General features: G+C 37.6%; 1 protein-coding gene across 1 annotated transcript in view; it reads right to left on the bottom strand.

Annotated features, from left to right (window-relative positions):
- Positions 1–296: 296 nt before the first annotated feature.
- The window catches only part of PDE10A (phosphodiesterase 10A), a 262,739-nt gene continuing 240,351 nt past the window's right edge, over positions 297–22,684 (bottom strand). Inside the window, exons 21-22 of the mRNA XM_036768216.1 lie at positions 15,505–15,593; positions 297–1,421 (exon numbers count right to left, since the gene is read on the bottom strand). Coding sequence (XP_036624111.1) covers positions 1,301–1,421; positions 15,505–15,593 — 210 coding nt within the window. The 3' untranslated portion in view covers positions 297–1,300. The remainder of the gene's footprint in view (positions 1,422–15,504; positions 15,594–22,684) is intronic.

Here is a 22,684-nt window from a genome sequence, read left to right as displayed (position 1 = left end):
AATCAGCATTATGAATAGTGATTTCTAGTTCAACAAAAGACTATATAACAATGTTCCACCAAAACCTATGGGTCTTTCCACTTGAAGTCTGATTACAAAACTGGTATATAGTAATAAAGAAACAGTGTCTATGGCTCTCCTGTGTTGTTCCCAGTGAATAAACAGATGTTGGTAAAAATACATGGGCATTACCATTGTCTCACAGGAAAACTGCCTAATGGGCAAAGAAAGCTGTGGATCAAAAGTTCTGGTGATCAATAGGTCAGTAGGTGAATTTTTAAAAGTATGGCATTTGGATGAGTATTTTTTTCATTTGGGATATGTGTCTGAAAATGGACATTTGTGACATTGGTTGTAAAAAAAATTCAGTACAAAAGAGAATACATTTGTGATCAACAGGGCTATTTGGTAGGAAATTATACCCTTTCCTTCTTTTTACTGTTCTCAATACAGCTGCACCCATTAAATTTTAATCTTCAAGTGAGAAGGCCAGATGAACTGATTTTCTTGTGCAACTTTTAAAAAAGGAAAAATAAATCGTTCCTTGGTTTGCTATGAATGAGACTTTGTTCAAGGTTTTATCTAAGTTTTGGTATTTAGAAAAAAGAAAGTGGACGATCTCTTAAAGTAAGCTCTCCTAACCTGCAACTCCTAGCATGGAACAGTTACTTGGAATCACTGACTAAAACAGGTTTTGGAGCTCTGAACCTGGAAAGTGATTTTCTCCCACTCCTGATTGCAGAAGGAAACTCCACGTACTGCAGCCTCAATGACATTTGTAGTGCTGAGGTTTCCTACTAGAGGTCAAACTGATTCTAAGTAGATCACACATAAACATTCACCATAGTAACGTGTAAAAATTCCTATTTATAACCAAGAACTTCCAAGCAACATTGTTGTGAAAGCCTGCCAAAGAACAATACAGTAAAAGTACCATTTTAAACCTTCTCTAGAAAGCTACAACTTAAAAAGTACCCCCATGGTAAAAGTTTCTTCAGTTTTAAATTAAGGCTTCAGCAAAAGCCTATGAGAAAAGGCCACTTTGCAAGTCATATGGAGTTCGCTTGGACAGCTGATCCCAAAACATAAGTAGTCCTAGTTCTCACTGTTTACAGTATATCACAGATGAGACTGGCAGGTAGTCATCCAGTTGAGATATCTCCTTGATGTTACCTTCCTTGGAAAGGTTTGTGTCCCAGTTAGCAGGTGTGGCTTTTTTCTGTTTCACTCTCCCTCCACAAAATAAAATAATATAAAAAAGAGAGGGATGAGGATGAAGCCTTCAGGTGAAAACTAATAATCACTGTTGATCAATCTTCAAAGACACTGAGCAAGAGGTCTCTGGAGCTCCTGTCTGGTTTGGAAGCCATATAAGACTTTCCTCTCCTCTAATTATTTTCTCCCATTGGCCAAGATTATCCCTAGAATGCAAAGGAAAGTAAAAATGGCATATGAATGTGACAAAAGGTTTTCATAATATTACAAATAGGTACTAGGTATTACAATTTGGAAGTGAGAGCTGCCTATTTTATAAATAACATGTAGGTCAGTTTTGAACTTTACTGCTGTATCTTTTCTTCTCTGCTGCAATAGGTGGCATAGTACATTGGAAGCAGTGTCAGACCATTTTCTTCTTGTCATTCCAGCTTTGGCTATGTTGGAATTACAGATAGAAAGTCAGATAATCAAAGTTTGTGGAACTACTAAAAGACATCTTAGGAGACTAAGGAGTTTGAAGATTTATCATTAAAATTGCAAGGAAGAACTCCTAAGACTTCAGGTAATTCCACGAATTCTCTCCCTTCTGAAAATTCTAAAATACATTAATATATTGTAGGGTACCACTCTGTTTTAAGGAAAAATAAGGATTAAATTTTATAAAAGTTCTTAAAGTAAATGGTAAGATAGATACCTTCATTGTTCTAGGGCAATGAAGGAAGGCAGCTTGTTTGGAAGTAATCTCAAGACTGAATAAAGGCAAAAAATACAGATAAACAGTTTGCACCTTCTAACAACCTCTTGTTTACCTTCTGACCATGAAAAGAAAAAAGACTTTAAACCAGAGATACCCTGTGATTCCCCCAGGTCAGAGATCCTCTCCCTATTAATCCCTCTCACATCCCAGGTCAGAATCCGAAATACAGGTGTTGAAAAAAATGCTGGAAAAATGTAGGGAAACTTGAATTATGTTTTGCCCCTCCAGCCATGCAGTTCATTGCCCAGGGTCCACCTGGTGAAGGGCAGGGGGCGGCAGCTGCAGTGGGGGCCCCCCACTGGCACTGGCCCCAATGGTCCTGTGCATCTTGCAGTCTGCCCCTCTAAGCAAGCATAGGGGTATCACTCAGGTGCAGTACATCCTGCCCACCCTGCCCCAACCGGTACAAGTGGCCCCAGCCCCAACCGTGCCTGACCCCAAAGCTGCAGCTGTTGGTGAGGGAGGGTCAGGACCCATGGCCAGCATCTGCTCTGCCCTGCCACCAGGAACTACCACCAATGGGAAGGTCCTGGCACCAGCAACCCCAGTCCCTGGGATTCCCATTCTGCAACCAGTGCCCTCTGCTGTGACCCACCAGAGCCCAGTCAGTATCTTCTGTGGAGGCCCAGCCCTTGGCAAGCCCTACTCAGCTGCTGCCTGAGAAGGTTCTAATCCTCCTGGAAGTACTTAATGTGGTAATATGAGGTAGGGGGGAGGGTAGGAACCAGCCTCTGTCCTTGATGAGTCCACCCTTCTCTGTTCCAGTTACATAAATTTATTAGCTGTGTAATCTTAGGCAAGTTATCTCTGTGTGCCCCAGTTTCCTGATTTGTAAAGAAAACAATAATAATGGTATCCATCTCCCGGGGTTGCTGTAAAGAGCAAAATGATGTAATGATGGCAAAATACTGGCATGTACTAAGCACTACATTATTTCTTTAACTGAATGTACTTGTTCCACACCTGATAACTCTAAAGTGGTTTTAAAATGTCAAAGGGAGTAAGAACAATGATTTTATATGGGATGATTTGGAAATGCAAATGATGGTGTCACCTGAAGTTTATTGTCTGTGTTGTTGTATTTCTAAATTCTCTTATATTATTTGTGTTATTGTATTTCTAAATTATCTTATATTCTCATACTGAATTTCTAAATTCTCTCATATTGAGAGATCATTGTAACAGAAGTGCTGCTAAACAAAACATTTTAATCCGGATGCTATTACGTACTAATTTGGCTTTTAAAAAGATATAATGAAAAAATAGATATCTGAAAACTGCTAAATATTTAATGACAAATATTTTGTTATAAAGAAGATAATAATGATACATAGTAGATACTTTTCACTTGAAATTTCTGGCTACTATGAAAGTGTATAGGGCAGTTTAAAGATGTAGCTTCAATGTATCAATGATGAGTCAGCTAGATAGCGCAGATTTAATTTATAAGTAAAGGATAAATGAAATGTTAAAGAAATATCAGGAAAGATATACAAGCCCTAGGTTGTGATTAGTGAAATTTTTCTATTTAACGTAAAATTCCTGAGACTGTACTTTACTATTGTTTTGAGCTTTGACTAAAGGGATAGTTGTCTCAATTGTCATGAAGCCAATAACAGAAAATGCCACGTGCCACAGTCTTGGAACTGCTAAAGGTGGATGTCTGTGTCTGGGAAAAGTTTTGGGGACGAGCTAGTCACAGCCTAGGTAGGATCTCCCTAACTCTGTTTCCCCATTATGCTAGTTCCTTGCTGAAAAGGAAATTTCCTGAGCTGGTTAATCCTGAGGCTTGCTTTTTAACACCCTGGGACTACGTGACTGGCTGTCAGATTTGACTCATGCCTAGAATTAAACAGAGGTAAGGTAGCTCTTCTCTCTGTTATATGATATGATATTGTTATAACCATGCCTCTCTTTTTCCTTTTATAGCAAATTTCTATAACCAGGAAGTCTTGTAAGTATAATACTAAATCTATTAAATAAAAGATTGACACTAGAACATCTCTGAGTTACTATAATAGGATACATTATGAACACCTTAAAATTGTAACCGATATTTGTGGTCAAAATATTATAGTGATATTCTCCTAAGGGAACAATGATTAAACAAAGTAATAAGACAAAGATGTAATGTAATGTAAATAAAACTAATAGTAATGTGGAGAAAGCTACAGGAGTAGACCGTTTTCTCTAAGAACTATATACAAATGTATATGATTGGCTTCCAAATTTATCTGCCATGGAAATTAAGGCTTTGAGCATATTTTGGTAACAAGTTCTCAAAACTGGGTAAAGATTAATTAAGGAAGTTACACATAAAATTTTGTTGATAATGGTAAAGAAAGTGAAATTATTTTCTTGTTATTAAAGTATCTGCCTGATAATTTTAAAAGGCAGAAGAGTTCATTTTACATACAGACCCTCAAAGTTTCTTAAGAAGATTTAAAGATTCTTATATCAGGTAGAAGATTTAGGTAAGGACAGAAATAGGAAATGATATACGAATTGAAATTCTCTGGTTTCAAAATTGGAGAACCAAATTTAAATGATTGTACTAAATTATATTTTCAGAATTATCTAGGAACCTCTATATTTGGAACCACAGAAGCAGAGCTTCTTTTAGAGCTCTCCTGAGAATAGGCATATTGTTCAAGAAAGGATATCTAAAGACCAGATAACTACAAGAGACATCTCAGACTCAAAATGTGATTAAGTGAATATCGAGAATGGGTCAACAGAATACAAAGAGACTCGATGTCAGTTAATATTGGTGATAACTATTGTATTGCTTTGGTCTTATGTTTTAAAATGTTTATGTTTGTTTTCTTGGTTTCCTTGGTGACATGTAAATCTCCTTTCTCAGGGCTAGCCCATTGTGAGCCTTCTAAGTGGCCTGATCTGTACCTAACTTATTGTAATTATGCAATGATAATGAATTTATGAAAAAAAAATTATTGAATTGTTTGAACCTAGCCCTGTGTGGCTGGGAAACTAGATCACCTCTGTATGTTGTTTAGAGACTCTTAACTAAGGACCTCTGTTACGCTAACCAGAAACTCAGATCCAAAGATCGATGCAAGGGGTTTTCACACAATTGTACATCTCAAACAACCAATGTCTTATCTGAAAACTGGCACTCAATTATTGTTTTTAAGGATCCCTACGAGGATCTTCTCACTATTCCTACAGCTGCCAAACTTATGGGAATGGACTCCTGCATCATCTGAAGAAAGCCCTTGCTCCTGAGTGAATGGCAGAACCCTTCAGGGACCTCAAGATTCAACTAGTATGGAACCAGAAGCAGCCAACATCCATATGAGAGAGCTATCCCAAGATTTTTGATGAAGGCTGAGCATACTGTCCTAGGTTTTTGGTTTTTTTCCTACTCTTCCCTTTTGTTACATGCCCAGTCAACCAAGGCCCTGATTCGATTGTGTTTTGGCATTTTCTTCCCCTACATTCTTGTCCCCCCCACCTCTCTTTTCTGGGTTGCAAGCAAACAGTAGCTAGCAACGATACCTGAGGGACACACTTCCCTAAGAGGTCCTTTCAAGGAACTAACCCTCTGGGCAACATCTCCTCCTGGCCCAACTGGTCTCTCATGGCATCTTGGCTTATACCTACCTCTCCTTTATTGGCCAGAAGGGTAGTTCTTTCATATCCCCTCCCTTTGGCCAAAAGAGAGGGACGTCAAGATATTAGGAGACATCCTGTTTTCCAGAGATAAGGCCCAGCAAGCAGGCTGTGCCCTGAGCTTGACATAACAACAATCCTTTGCGTTCACCCTCTGGATGATCTCGGCTATAGATCAAACTTGTCATATTGTTGCTGTTACACCTCCTTGTCAGGTATAAGGCTTATTGTGTAGCCATAGGTATAAGTTCTGAGACCTCTCCACACTAAAACGAGGGGGCAGGACTCCAGCATGTGTCCTTGCTTGCAAGCTGTTTTCCTAACTTTGAAATTAGACTTCTGTTTGATTCCTGACTCTCCTACCTCTAGCCTGCTTTGTTCAGCTCTGGCCACAGGACAAAAGCCGGTTCAGTCCAGTTGACAGGAGGTTGGACTACATAATCTTAAGGGCTCCTCCAGCTCTAAATTTATGATCCTATGATTTCAGTGGGTTCCTTCTGGCATTTTTTAATATAGATGTCTACTAAAAGAGTAAAATAGTCTTCTATCAATTATTTATATTACCTTTCAGAGTATCACAAAAATCCTCAGGAAAGAGCCTCAGCTCCTTCAAAGCAGCAAAATATCCTTATTCTACCAGTAAGAGAGAGATTTGGGATTTCATAAAGAGGCTCGAGTTAGTAACCTTCTGAATACTCTCTCCTCTAAGAATTTTTATGAGACTGCGCTCTCCTGGTTCTCCTCTTACCTGTATGATGATTGCTTCTTAGTCTCCTGGGCTAAAACATCATCCATATTCTAAGACCTATGTGTGAGGACCCAAAAGGTCTGTTCAGGGCCCTCCTTGGGGTATATACTCTCTCATTTGAGGATCAAACCAGTTATCACTAGTTCAATTATCATCTTTTCACAGATGAGTCCCACATTTACATATCCAGCTCTCAGGCTGAGCAACAGTCCTGCATTAATTAACAAATGCCTACTGGACATCTCTACCTATGCGTCCCATAGGCATCTCAAATTCAACACATTTCAAAAAAGAACTCATGATCCACCCTTCCCTTAAAGGAAACAAAAAAAAACATTCCTAACTTCCCTTCTATTTAACCATCATCTTTCCCATTGCCCAGATCCATAATCATAAAATAATACTTGACTTGTGTCTCCACTCCTTGTAGCCAGCCAGTTGCCAAGTCCAGTCATTTCTATGTCCATAACATGTCTTGTAACCATCCCTTCTCTATGCTCATACAGCTCTCACCCTAGCTGCCCTCATCACTTCTCACCTGGTTTATCCAATCTTCTACAGGAAGATGCTTCCCCTACTCATCTAAGGAGATTGTGAGCTTAATGAATATAGGCAAATTCTAACTTTGTTTCCCAGTATACTGATGAGGCCCAATATGCGTTTATTGGTCTTAATCACATAATTCTAGAATGGAAAGAGGCTTTAAGGAGCCATCTAATTCAGCCAATTACATAGGGGTAAGAACAGACCTTAACCAATCCATATAGAAATATTTATCATACAAAACTCTCCAAGGACGGGGATTCCACAACCTCCTCAATAATCTGTTCCAGCATTTAATAAATATAGTACTCATTACACTGGCTTCTGGGTATACAACACAGGGCATAGAAGTTTTTTTTGGATAAAGAAAAAGTGTGAATAATGCCAAGGAATTTTCTAACATGTTTTTTGGATTTAGTCTGCTATTCTAATTTCTCATGAGGCAGGCTAAATTGACTTTAATAACTTGACTCTGTCTAGGTTGATCCTAGCACATATTTTCCATGATCAAAGTAGTTCAGAGCTGAGCACATGCTGACTTTAAATCAATCCATTGAAGGCAGAAAATCTAACCCATGGAGGGTAGAAGAGTCAACTTTTGTCAACAATAATACAACTCCACAAATGCTTTTTTTTTAGTTCCTTGAAATTTTGCTCCGGTTCAGAAAATCTTGTAAAGAGTCTTTCTTCTCCTAATTTCACCCAACTCTTTTCAGAGCTTACAATATCATAAGAGTAGCAGTGTACATAAGCAAATCCTTACAGAAAATAAATATGCCATGAACACATTCAGGGAAGTGGGAAGAGAGAGAAAACACAGAAGAGAGGAATATTACATTAAATTTCTTTTAAGTTCTCTTCCTGGTTTTCATTAATTCTAGTACCTATTTGTTCTTTTAAAATTTCCTTTAGTTTCTACTCTAATTGGTTTAAGATATTGTAATTTGGGCATGTGCTTAATATTTTTGACAATAATAACAATGAAAAGAGTGGAGAAGCAGCAAAATCAATTAAGCAATAAGCATTTATTAAGTACTTATTACATCACAAACACTATGCTAGGTGCTGGAGGTATGAAGGTAAAAGTCAAGCAATACCTGTCCTCTGGGAGCTTAGCATTCTATTAGGTGAAAGAAATAAAACATATACATATAGCTAAATTCGAAATAGATACATGACAAATTTTAGGGGGGAGGGTACTGTACTAATAGCTTACATAATACATTAAGATTTTTGAAGTGCTATAATATAATCATTTGATCCTCATAACACTATGAAGGCAGTATTGTTATCATCCTCATTCTACAGATGAAGAAATCAAGACTGAAGGTTAAGTGATTTGCTGGGAGTCACACAGTCAGTATCTGAAGCAGGATGTTCACTGGGGTCTTCCTGATAGCTACTATCTGTGCCACCTAGTTGGGACAGAGGAAATCAGGAAAAGTTTCGTAGAGAAGGACACTTATGTCGAGCCATGAAGGAAACTGGAGATTCTTCAAAGTGACTACAGGGAGAGAGCATTACAGGTCTAGAGAACAGCTTCTGCCAAAGGCAAAGAGAGACAGGACTTGGAGTGGCATACCAAAGCAACGGTAAGAAGGCTCCTTTGGCTGGACGCCAATGTACGTGAAGGAGAGTAAAATTAAGCAAGAGAGAGAAGCAATTGAACTTGCTTTGAAAGGGGCAGTTAGGACTCTGGCCCGGATCCTTGGACCTCCTGAGTGCCAATGGACACTCTGAAGCTAGATTAGAGGAAAAAAGGGGGTTTCCTATTGGGATTTGCTGCTACGGTGTCGGGAAAGAACCACGAATGGCTGAGGATCTCACTGTCAATGGGCATGGAGAACAAAGCTGTTCTAGGGACTTGTGGAAAGAGGGTTATATTTGTGCTTCTGTTATAATCACATTCACACTAAGTCTATTTTTCCCTTTACCGTATGTTTTCACAGGATTCATGTACTCTCTGTACAGTCCGTTTATTTATATAGATTTACTGCCACACTACTTTCTTGCTTTTGTTCAGTTGTGTCTAACTCTGGGTGACTATAGTGGTAGACTATACTGTCTCCAGGGGATTAAGGCAAACACAGCTTGAGTGACTTGCTCAGGATCACACAGGTAGTAAGTGCCCAGCACTCTATTCACTGAGCCATCTAGCTGCCTCACTATTTTACTGGTTGATCTTTATAGCATTCCTGGTCCTCTCTCCACCTATCCAATTCTACTACTGGCTCAAGTTCCACCTTTTCCCTGAGCACACAGCAAACATCTAAAATGGACTTGCTGACTGATTGAAGTGTAATAGACTCCTATGGGCAGATGTTTTCAATGTCTTTTTCCCAATCCTGTAAATGTGCACAGTTCTTTATATCAGGTGGCTAACAACTAGAAGTTAAATGATTGAACTGGTTTCCTGATGGCCTCTTTGGTGGGGTAAAATAATGTCGAAAGTTTCCTACCTTGTCCCTAGGAATCATGACAACAATCAAGGACGGTGGAATACACTGGAACCAGGGTAGATGTAAGTAGATAACAAGTCCCAAAGTCAACAACCAGCTGAATGGGAATATCCAAATGACTGTTTTTATACAATATTCAGAACAGTAGATTCTGATAGTTTTCATTATAATATTTAAGCCTGGACTTGTTTGAAACAAAAAGCAGATCGGCATCAATATAATCAAACCCTTTACTTCAATGGCATCTAAACGACAAAAGTCACTGGGCAGTGGCACGGTTGGCTCAATTAATAGGCCACTGGGAATGCCACATGTTTGATAAGGATACCGTGGAGGGAGAGGTTATTAATACAGAGCCCCAAGCCCCCAAGTGAATTCTGAGACGAAAACTTGGCAGCATAGAAATGTCATCACAGACACACCTTATGTTCTCTTCTTATGGCCAAAAAGCCACCTAAGCACCTGTCTCACATTTATTCCCAAAACTTGAAGATAAAAATAGAGGCATGGTCCAGAAAATTCAAGTCATCAAAATCTGTGCTTCTTCCCTCAACACAATTCTAGTCAAGTCATAGAACATTAAAAAGCTAATTTTAACCTCTAGTCTAGGACTTGGTAAAGCTTTGGAACAACAGAAACCAACAGGTTGGTTTTGCAAATCCCAGGTCCCAGTCCATCCTCGGTTAATTATCAAGCCAGCTTACTTACCTAACTCTTTATCATTCTAATGATTACAGGTAGAGGAAAAATCTATTTATATCTCTCTATATATAGATGACATACTTTATTTTTGTGTGGGGGTGGTAGTGTCTGTACCCATGGTTTTATATGTGTAGGGAATTCCACATGTATAAACTCTCTTTCTTGACGAAATCAATTTTCTAATTGCAATCCAGAATTTTAGATGCTAGCTGTGTGGGAACACTGAGATGTTCATTGCCTTGCCAATCCTCACATAACCAATAGGAGTCACAGCCAAGACTTGAACCTAAATCTTTCTGATCCTTTGTCCACTAGGCCAAGATACAGTAAGATTTCATTCATCTGTACTGAGAGGAAAATTAGCCTCGGTCTTCTAACCTTCTATCCATGATAGAGACATACAATAATACTTCATTTATCTGTACCAACCGGGAATGAACTAGTCCAAATAAACAAAGTTTCTATATAATTAAAGCTGGTTCTTTCAAATTTCAGAGTTTATTTTTCAAATTTTGATAATTTTTGACTGAAATACTTATATAGTATGAATTTTCCTATTTTTATAAAGAGAACCTAACAGAAAAAATATTTTTTCTCGATAAGAAAGCTTATATATTATTACACAAATGATTGTATTGTATGTGCAATATGTTCTCAAGATGTACTGATGTGCCCTTTCTCCTACAGTGTAGATGAGTTTTTTAACTCTTACACTGGATTTTATAAATATTTAATTCTTTCTTTGCTATTAGGTTTTTCTGTTGGCTAAACCTTCTTGCTGACTTTGGGTGTAACCCCTTTCTCTATTCAATGATTCTAATCTGTTCTATGCCTAAATTCAGAGAATAAAGGCTCTGAGTGAAGGCCTGAGTGACTCCCCTATAAGTAAAATGCATCAACTTTACTCTGTGGCCTTGTAGATACCTGTATCTCTTTGTTTGTGTTCTGGTTTTTGGTTGTGTATTGGAGATTAACATAAAAGATCCTAGAAAATGATATGTTATGGCTTTTCATGAGCTTCCCTCATTAGACTGGCTTCATAATTCTTTGGTCTTGTTTGCTCTTGTTCCTTGGTTCTACTTAGACCAAGGGATTAAACAACTAGGTTAGGTCAGGCCTACAGGAGGTAGAGAATAATGTGTCCAAACTATGTGAATCTGGTCTCAGTGTGTTTAGGTTAAAAATAACCATCTGATCTGGGTTGGAGGGCTGCCTATTTGATGCTGATTTGCCAACATGAATTTAACTCATCATTTTGGTTAAAAATACCTTAAAATATAGCAACTGGATGAATTAGAGCCGATGTCTGCAGGTGAACAGTCAACAAGCACTGGGTATGCATAGAAAAACCTAATAGTTTACAGTCTAATGACTGTAAGAAGTCCAAATCAGTGATATTGCGCAGAAACCTCTAATCCTTTCTCCACGACTTATTTTTAAAAAATCAAGTACTTATAAGGGAACTTGGAAGATAAATCACAATTATAAGAAATTAAAAAAAGTATCGATATTTTGCATTACTTATAATATCAAGTAGATGATAACCATAAATAGAGTAGTTAAATAATAGAGCAATTAATTAAACTGAGTAGTTAATGATGATAACCATAAATAGAGTAGTTAAATAATAGAGCAATTAATTAAACTGAGTAGTTAATAAATAAAAAAAGTAATTCAATAAGAAAACTAAAAAATTAGAGGCATATATATTCAAGGAACTAGCAGGACACCAGTTCAATTTAAAAAAAAAAAGGAAATCTTTGAAGGCGAGTAATTTACATCACATTTTAAGTGGTGGGAGCCATTTGGTGGAGTATGATATTGCCCACTCACTCTGAGACATTCAAATTATTGCAATAATTCAACAAAAATTTATTAAGCATCTACTATGTGCAATGCACTGGTGACAAAGACAAAATGAAAATAGCAATTACTCTAAAGAAGTCTTTCAATTCAAGGTTGAATGGTGGTGGTGGGGCAGGGTTTAGGGGGTAGGGGAGGTGGGATGCGTATTATAACATGGACATAGCAAACACATATAAGATAATTTAAGGAAGAAGAAGGCGAGCACTGACAAGGAAGATCTGGAAAGACTTTCCCTAAGAGATGGCAACTCAAGTTGAGCCATGAAAGGAGCTAAACATTCTAGGAAGAACCTAGGAGATAAAATGCATTTTAGGCATCGGGGCAGCCTGTGGAAAGAGAGGGTGGTGAGAGATGGAATGCTGAGTTTGGGTAAGAGGAAGTAGGTCATTTTGGATGGAACTAGGAGTGCATGAAGCAAGTTCATATTAAATATGTCTGAAAAGATAGGCTGAGGTCGTGTTATGAGGGCCTTCAAATGCCACACTGACAAGTTTATGTTTTACTTCAGTCAATGGGGAGTCACTAGAGAGTGCTGATTAGGGAAGGTAGATCTGTGAGTTAGGAATATTGATTTGGCAGCTGGGTAGATGATGGATTACAGTGGGGAAAAATGAAATTTAGAAGACTGTGTCATTAATAGCTTAAACAGAATGTGATGAGTATTAGGGGAACATTGGCCAAAGAGTGAAGATGAAGGAATGAGTATGAGAGAAGTTGTGGACGTAAATGTGACAAGGTATGTCAGCCAACTGACTGGGGGGGGGGGGGTTGAGGCAAATATAACTTATGAATTGGAAAATACAAGAAAGAAGGATTAATATAAGTTTAGTAAAAGAACCAGTTAATGGATAAGAATATGATCATAGCCAATAGTTAAAATGCATTTTAAGACATCTAACATTAGAAGAGTTGCTTGAATCTTTTCACCAGAAGTCAGTATTCAAAGTAGCTTAAGGAAATTTCTTTAGAAAATATTAAAAAAATCCTAAATTGCCTAAAATAAACAATTCAAATCTGATGACACATGGACTAGGAATTGAAGCTCTCAATTTACTATCAGAATTTTTATTTAAAAGATTTAAAAATTCTTAATTGATTTCAGCAAAAATAAAATGAGGGAAATAAAAGATCCATTTTTTTCACAATTTCAAATATTTCTACTAACAGGTGGCTGGTTAATAAACAAACACCAGAAGAAATAGGATCAGGGCTTAGTAGTGACTATGATTTTTAAAATGAAAGTATAATCTAATATCTATGCAAAATTCCCCATCTGAAATTCATATAATTGATATATATGAATAAAAGTATACAATTCTCTCTGTAAAACAGTGGTATATTACAAATTCACATAATTCTGGCATCTGGCTGGTCACTTATGTGAAATAGCTTTCTGATACAGTACAAACAACTATTGGTTTGCAGAATCAAATTGGTATTTTGAGAAATGTGTTATCATTTACTCAGTTCAAGAATGTGATTCTTCAACATGAACTATGAAAACGAAAAGTCACTACTTTTAAACCTTCATCAACCTTTTATGGTGATTTATTTTTTTTGGTGGATTGGACTTGAAATTTCACTGGTATAACCCACAGGGGACTCCCAGATGTAGATCTATTGGAATTCATTCAAAACAACAATTTTAAAAACCGTAACTCCAAAAGTATTTAAATTATAAGCAGAATGCTAGGAAAATGTAACACAACTAATTTTAAATTTAAATCGGCTTAATATTAGAGTAGAAAGTTTTATGACCTATTATTTGAATTAGATAATTATTTCTTAACTGGAGGCTTCCTTTTATTTATAATTTTTCAAACCAAAGCACTGAAAGATTACAGAAATAAAGTATTATAGATGGAAAAAAATATAGAGTAGTCACATAAAGTTCCCCAATAATTTACTGTAAAGAAAAGCTTAAGCAGCACAACACAGTAATTTACACTAAGTTACTCAATATAGAGACACATTTATGACTGAGGTGGGAATTTGGTAACTTGATACAAGCTGAATGAGACTGAAGGGCTGGCTTTGAACTAATAATCAGGAAGGAACTTAAGTTCATTTTGCCATTTGTTTTGGTAATAAAATTTATCTTGTGAATTCAGACCTCAGAGTACTAGTAAATCTGAGGTGGCTATGCAATGCTATGCATTATTATATGATAGGAAAGTATCATCTACTTCCATTAGTAGAAATTTAAGAAGAAGTTATTCAAATAATCATTGTTCCATATAACTTCAAGTAAATTAGGTAAAGCTCCAGGAAAAGAAGAACTAAATGACAAACATCTTTTTAGGTTACTAATGTTTACTGATGGTAGCCATATTATAACTGTAAATTTGGGAGGGAGAGCCTCATGGAGTAGAGAGAGAGCCAGTCTCCAAGTCAGAAGACCCAGGTCTAAATTCCACCTCTAAACATTCTGATTAGGCAACTCACTTAATCTCTTAGTGCTCCAGGAACCTCTGAGACTAAATTGCAGAGAATGTTTCTCATGTCAAACAGCATTATTAGAGGGAATTTCCTCACCAGAATGTCCCATATATGAATGAAAACACAAGTCTGGTCCCTTTCCCTAGCCTTGTTCCAGGGGGAAAAATCCTCCTTTGATCCATCCCTGCTAGCTTTTGCTCCCAATCTTTCTTCCTTTTCATAGCTAGGCTCCTTGAGAAGGATGTCTACAACTGGTGCCTACATATACTTTCCTCTCATTCTCTTCTTAATTCTATACAGTCTAGAAAAGTCTAGCAAGTGCTTTGTTGAAAGTTTACAGACATTTAGAAATTTAGGTATTTAAACCTCAACGGACTAACGATTAAAAACTAGCAAGACTAAATTAGGAATGAAAATAAACAGAAGCTATGAAGATTAAATTATTTTTTAATTTGATCACTTATTTCAAGAGACATTGTTGAACATTGTTAAATTTGGACAAATATTAACATTGACAGGTGTACTAAATTGGACAAATATTAACATTCACAGATGTACTAAAAGGTGTGCCTTTCAATTTTCATTAAAAAAGATGAATCAATAAATTCTAAAGGAGAAAGACAAAATCTTACCCACTTAATCACAGCCATACTTCGTTTTTTAAATTTCCTTCTTTCATTATTTTGTACAGAGACCTTGGAGCAATGTTAATGGGGGCAAAAAATTCACAGTAGCAAATATACTTTGCCATTCAATGACAAAACCTGGAACCTAAAAGAAACTTAGTCTCTTAGTAGAGAGAGGTAATTCATGATTTATATTTTTATTGTAATATCAATTAAATGTAACATTCAATTTCATCTCGCTGTAAGCAGATACTGTATACATATAAATATAGCATAGATGTATGTATAAAGATAGCTTGCATATGTGTAAACATGATAATGATGTATCATATTTGCTCAAATGAAATAAGGTTGGTAAACTACTTTGCAAACCTGAAAGTGTTATGTAAATGTTAACCAGTATTATTACTTACACAATGCCACCTTTTTGCAGAAAACCCTACACACTAGCCACTTATAGATACTTGGTGTAATTGTGACCAACACTATAGAAGGGACCAGAGTGGTTCTTACCTGCAAGCCCGGAGCAGTGGTCCAGTAGGAGGGAAGATCTCCATAAGGGTAGTATAGCAGGGAATTGCTACAGCATTATAGAAGCCAAGCTGTGACAAAGAAGGGAAAAGTGTTGATAGGAAACATCAATTTGCAAGTTACTTTGTCAAATACTATCAATAACAGCAGCAATTATGCTTTTCAGGTCCTCTTTGCACTTTGCAAGTTCAACTACACAAATTATACATGATACTCTATAAGTAAAGAATAAATGCAATTTAAAAATATTTTAGAATTTTCAAAGAGCCATTTCATCTACTGAAAGGGACTGCAATACCTTCCAAAATATTTATAATATATTTTTAAAATAAACTGAATAAAGTTACTAAATGTCAAGCACTAGGACCCAGTCCCTGACAGCTGGTCAGTCTTAAATGCCGCTATGTGCCATGCCTTGTGCTACTAGGAATACAAAGGCAGAAACAGGCCCTGCCTAACTTCAAGGAGCTCAGTCTAATGAGGGAGACAACATGCAAACAACTATGTATGAACAGGATAAAAAAGAAATACTCAACAAAGGAAAGGCTCTAGAATTAGGAGGGATTGAGAAGGGCTTCCTATAGAAAGTAGGATTTTAACTGGGATTTTAAATAAGTCACAGAAATTAGGAGACAGAGATGAGGAGAAAGAGCATTCCAGGCATGGCGGCAAACCTATGAAACTGAACGGCCTAAGGAGATAGAGTGTTTTGTGGGAGAAACAGGAAGGAAACCAATGTCACTAGATTGCAGAGTATGTGATGGAGTGTAAGATGTACGAAAACTGGAATAGAAGGGTCTGGCTTTAAACACCAACAGGAGGATTTTACATTTGATCCTGTAGGTATTAGAGAGCCCTGGAAGTTTGAGTGGATGGGTGACATGGTCAGACCTGGGCTTTAGGAAAATCACTTTAACAGCTAAGTGGAGGATGGACTGCAGTGAGGAGAGACTTGTGGCAGGGAGACAAACCAAAAATCGACTGCACAAGTCCAAGCATAAGCTGATGACAACTTGTGGCAGGATGATGTGTCAGAGAAGAGGAGGGAGTATATATTATGAAGATAAAACTGACAGTCCTTGGCAACAGACTACACATATGGTTTGAGAGTTCAGAGTTGAGGATAACACATAGGTTTGGGAGCCTGAGTGAATGGGAGAACAGTGGGACTCTGAATAATTATAAGGCAGTTTGGAAGGTGGGAGGGTTTTGGAAAAAGGATCATAAGCTCAGTTTTGTGCATGATGAATTTAAGAAGTCACAGGACATCAAATTCAAGATATCTAATAGGTGGTTGGAAAAGGAAGACTGGAGGTTAAGAGAAAGAGGTTAGGGCTGGAAAAGTAGATGTGAGAATCATCAGCTTACAGATGATAATAGAAGCCATGGGGGCTAATGAGACTGCCAACTGAGACAGTATAGAGGAAGAAGACAGAAAAGCCAGGACAGGACTGTGGGATGTCCATGTAGTAGGCATGATATGGATTACGATCTAGCAATGAAGACCAAAGAAAAATGGTCGGATAGGTATGAGGACAACCAGGGGAGAGCAGAGTCCTGAAAACCTCGAGAGAGGAGGATATCAAAGAGAAGAGGTGATCAAGAATGTCAAAGGCTGCAGAGAGGGCAAGAAGAATGACAAATGAAAAAAGGCTAATAAAGGTCATCAGCTTTCTATCCATCCATCTGTCCATCCACCCATCCATCCATCCACACATATACATACATGTATAGACAAACAGATGCACATATACACATTTGTGCGTCTATATCTATCTATCTATCTATCTATCTATCTATCTAGCCAGCTAGCTAGCTAATGAATTAAATCTAGTTTATGGTACTTTCGACAGAAGCCCTACCCTGATGCTTCATAGGGGTATCGCTGTGACCCTGGGTTCTTAAAAATCTGTTACTAGGTTATAGTTCTAATGGGTTCCATCACATTGGAAAGGTTTCATAAAGAATCTCAGCATCAAACTTTGTCTGCTTTTTAAAGTCTAGCCTAAGTAAGTACAGAGAAACTCATCACCAATAGATTGTTTGGGGGTGGCAACCAAGAAAAAAAGAGAACACAAAGTGGCCTAAGGTAATGACTAGGAAATGGCCACTCAAGTGCTGGAAAAGGTCAAAGAGGTACTTTTTAGACAATATACAATATTAATTTCACTTAGTCCTCTCTATGGGGGAGCCTTGCTCAACTCTCAGTAAACTGATATACTACTGAAACAAATAAAATAACATCAATACTAATATTCTACTTGTAAATGAGACCAGAAGCTATAAAGTTGCAACTAAACAGAAGGACGGCTCTCCCTTGGAGAGAAATACAAAAGGGCTGGCAGAGCTGATTTAATCATACATACAAGTGACAGTGGAAAGCATCATTTCAGAGGACAACATCATTGCCATACTTACGATAAAGCATTTGTAAAAGGACCACTAAGTAGTTGCCACTGATGTCAACATGTGTAGCAGAAAATGACAAAGTAGAAAATTACATGAAGAACTCCATAAAACTCTTCAAATTAAATCACCTTATGCTATAATGCTTGGTAACTTCAAAAAAGAAATGGGCACAAGGGAGGAGGGTGAAAAAATATACTGGAAAACATGGCTCTACATGAAAAAAAGAAAGCAACCAGAGGATTACAGAATCTAGAGAAACTCATTAACATCATAAATTCTAAAAAATGAGGTTGTGTAACACTACCCAAGCTGAGGAACAAAAAAACTTCACAAACTGTGAAATGGTCTGAACTATAGCAGACAGGGAATGACCAGTTACCAATGAGGGGGTCATTTTTAATACTCTGCTTCCATTCAGACCATTCACTTGTTACAGTAAGTGATAATAAACTCAAATCTTAAAAAAATGGAGATCTATAAGTGTTCCCTTAAAGTGCAGGATGTAATCTTAGAGAAGGGGGATGACAAAGAGTAATAAATGGCCCAAGACGCCAACATGACAAATAATTCCTTTATAAGGTATTAGTTCCTTTAATACATCAAAAAGGTACCAACATAAGGTGAAGAATGATGGGCCATGACTCAGTGTGATCTTTCAAAGTCACTGCACTGAGATCGGGTAATAAGGTGGGAAGCTCGACCCTTACTGGTATGAGGAAAGTTGTAAGAATCCGCATGTAGCAGGAGGAAAGAATAGACAGGGGCAGCCATTTCAAAGAAAAAGGCTGGAATTTGAGGACTAAGGTTCCTTAAGTCAAGTTGGCATGAGGAGTGTTCAGAGAGGTGCTGTATTGCTGAAACTCCCAGATTAAATGACCCCAAAGGCATAAACTCCTTTCTCCTTGAATTCTCCCACGGAAGCCTGAAACCTTTTCCCCTGGGTAAAAAGGAAAGTCTGGATACCTTTCTTTGTTTTGTGAATTTACTTTGCCTTAATAAATAGCATTACTTATAAGCAGCACAATAGGAGGCAACTGAAAAGGAAACATTCTCAGAGGGTAAATATCAATAATAGGTCTAACCCTGGAGTGTTTTTCTCAGAAAATACTGTCTCTGGTTGGGGGGCTCAAGAGTGGAAAAAACTGAAAAAAATAAAATTACAGATTCTTCAATATTATCTTCAAGAATGGAAGAGGAACATTTTACTGAGTAACTCATCTGGGCAATGAGTTAGTAGTAGAGTGAGTGCCAAATAGGAGTAGTTGAATAACTCTGATTACTTATACCATCTCACCATTTCTAATGAATAAAAATGAAAAGACATATCATGCAAATGAGACACTCCAAACTGATATATTTTAACAAGCTACTGATGACCCCAAATGGAAAAGTAAAAAAGGTACATGAACAATCATAATTTCCTAAGAAACTTAAGCTAATGGAAATTAATTCCAACAAGGAAATATGGGAAGCCAAGAATACTAGTAAACTGCTGGTGAAACTATGAACTGGTTCAACCACTTCAGTAAGCAACCTGGAATTATTCTGAAAAAAAAGTGACTAAAATGTACATAATCTTGTACATACTGAAAGGAGGTCCAAGGTGTAAATAAGGGTACCAAATACACCAAACCATTCATAGCAGAACTTTCTGTGGAAGCAAAGAACTTGAAACAATGTACGTGCCCATCTACTAGAGAATAGCTAAATTGTGGCTTGTGAATATGATCGAATATTACTGTCAGTTAGAAATTATGATTATGAAGAATTCGGTAAAGACAGAAAGATACATATGCAATGACAGAGAGTAAAAGAAGGAGGATCAGGAAAATAATTTACACAGGAACTACAACATGTAAATATAAAGAACAAAAACAAACGAAAATGAAAACCGTCATGATGACTGAACCTAACCTTGGAGGAAAACTGACAAAAGGCACATCTTTCTTTTCAGTGAAGAGGTGCGGAGCTATGGATGCTGAATGTTGCATATACTATTAAGTGTGAACTATACACTAATTAGTTTTGCTAAAAAAATTTCTCTCCTTACATCTTTAAGATACAGCTCTATCATTAAGGGAAGACAGGATATAATCAGAAATGAGTGTGAAATAAAAACTAAAGGCATCAATAAAATATATACTTGACATATTTTTATGCATCTCTACATCAAGATGAGCCTATATCCAAACAGTACGTGAACTACTTCTGCCAGCCAACCCCTGATATCCTTGACAAGTGGAGAGATCTGGAAGTGAAGGGCAATACTGATTCAGAAGAGAAGCCTGTGTTCATTGCCACCATGGAGGCTCTCCAGCTCAGAGTCCACATTCTCAGATACTGCTGTCTGCACATCACAGCCTGTGAGTGCACTGAGCCACTGAACACTACAGGGCTTCTTCAATTATATCCACAGCCAATTAAAAGAATTTGGCTTAACATTTCACACAGGAAAAACTCAGTGAATAAAGAATATCTATCGTCCAGACCTGTTAGCAGTAGTATTCTATGAGCTACGTAAAATCTTTAGAATATACCAAAGGTCATTAAAAGCACTATTTAATCTCTTATCCAGCCCTGGTCTTTCTCTTTTTTCAGTTCTGGGCCCAGTTCAATGAGCAACTCAGTGGCTATCCAATATACATATACAGTACTTATAACTCTCCAAATCTTACTTTGTAACCTAAGACGTAGCATATGCTACAAGGCAGAAAAGAGGTCTTGACTAGTTTTGGGGAATGCCAGAAGTCTGGCTTGGAATATGATTGAGCTTTAGGTTGGGAATTGAATCTCAGGTAAAAAGCAGCCATAATAAGGGTGACGTTTAATTCTGATATGAGGTAAGTTGTTCAATATGTATATATATATATATGTATTTCAAAATGGAAAATCATGAGAAAATAAAACAATACACAATAATTTACCTTATAGAAATCTTTTCAGGAACACATTTTAAACTTGGAGAGGGAATGTATATTTTTAAAGCCAAGAGTCTCTAAAATTTAATTGATTTTACATGAGTGGAGTGTACATTTGAATAAAACAGTGGCAAAACTTTAATTGTTCAGTACAACTCAAGAGTATACACTAAGACATTTTTACAGCATAAAGCAGCAAAAATATTATATTATTTAATAAACAATCATACATATGGTTAGCTTCTTAACAAAAGTGTGCTGGCAACAGAATTGGAACAATTTGATTAAGCCCTTTAAAAAAAACTTTTTTGGGGGATGGAGCCAAGACGGCAGCTGGAAAGCAGAGACTTGCCTACAGCTCTCCCCCAGGACCCTCCAAACACCAATAAAAAATGGCTCTGAACAAATTCTATAACTGCAGAACCCATGAAAAACCAGAAGGAAGCCAGGCTCCAGCCCGGGACAGCCTGGATGGTCACTGGGTCTATCGCGTATGGGGCTGGGAGCAGAGCTGGGAGGAGAGCCTAGCGTGAACCGCACCTGGACCAACCAGACCAGTAACTGGGAGGAACAGGCCCTAGTGCCCTGAATCAGTGAGCTGTGGCAGTTACCAGACTTCTCAACTCACAATACCAAAGAGAACATAGAATATTAGTGGGAAAAGCTTCTAGGACAGAGTGAAAAGGAGTCCACAGTTTGGCCACAACCCTGGCCGTGGCAGAGGTGGTACAGCTACAGAACTACAGCTGCAGTTGCTTCCAGCCTCAAGCCCACCTGGTGGGAGAAATTAAGTGGCAGATCAGAGTAGGAGTGCAGAGCCTGCTTAAGATCTGAGATCAGGTAGGCAGTTCTTGGGGGAAGTGGAGCGCTGGTATGGCAGAGCTTGCTGTGTAGAAATAGCTCTGAAAACAACAGCACATCCCCTCAAGCTTGGAACAAAGTACTCTCTACTCTACAAGCAGTCACACCCCCACGAAAAACTCAAGGGTCAAGTAGTTGGCAGGGAACATAGCCAGGCAGAAAAACACACCCAGATTCACACTCAGACTTTGGAATCTTTCTTTGCTGACAAAGAAGACCAAAACATAAAGCCAGAAGAAGTCAACAAAGTCAAAGAGTCTACATCAAAAGCCTCCAAGAAAAACATGAACTGGCCCCAGGCCATAGAAGAACTCAAAAAGGATTTGGAAAACAAGTTAGAGAAGTAGAGGAAAAACTGGGAAGAGAAATGAGAAGGATGCGAGAGAATCATGAAAAACAAGTCAATGACTTGCTAAAGGAGACCCAAAAAATACTGAAGAAAATAACAGCTTAAAAAATAGACTAACTCAAATGGCAAAAGACCTCCAAAAAGCCAATGAGGAAAAGAATGCCTTGAAAGGCAGAACTAGCCAAATGGAAAAGGAGGTCCAAAAGACCACCGAAGAAAACACTACCTTAAAAATTAGATTGGAGCAAGTGGAAGCTAGTGACTTTATAAGAAATCAAGATATTATAAAAACAGAACCAAAGGAATGAAAAAGTGGAAGACAATGTGAAATATCTCATTGGAAAAACCACTGAACTGGAAAATAGATCCAGGAGAGATAACTTAAAAATTATTGGACTACCTGAAAGCCATGATCAAAAAAAAGAGCCTAGATATCATCTTTCAAGAAATTATCAAGGAGAACTGCCCTGATATTCTAGAGCCAGAGAATAAAATAGAAATTGAAAGAATCCAACAATTGCCTCCTGAAAAAGATTCCAAAAAGAAAACTCCTAGGAATATTGTCACCAAATTCCAGAGCTCCCAGATCAAGGAGAAAATATTGCATACAGCCAGAAAGAAACAA

This window comes from Trichosurus vulpecula, chromosome 7, assembly GCF_011100635.1.
Source record: "Trichosurus vulpecula isolate mTriVul1 chromosome 7, mTriVul1.pri, whole genome shotgun sequence".
Classification (NCBI taxonomy): Eukaryota; Metazoa; Chordata; class Mammalia; order Diprotodontia; family Phalangeridae; genus Trichosurus; species Trichosurus vulpecula.
This window is presented reverse-complemented; position numbering and strand designations above follow the sequence as displayed.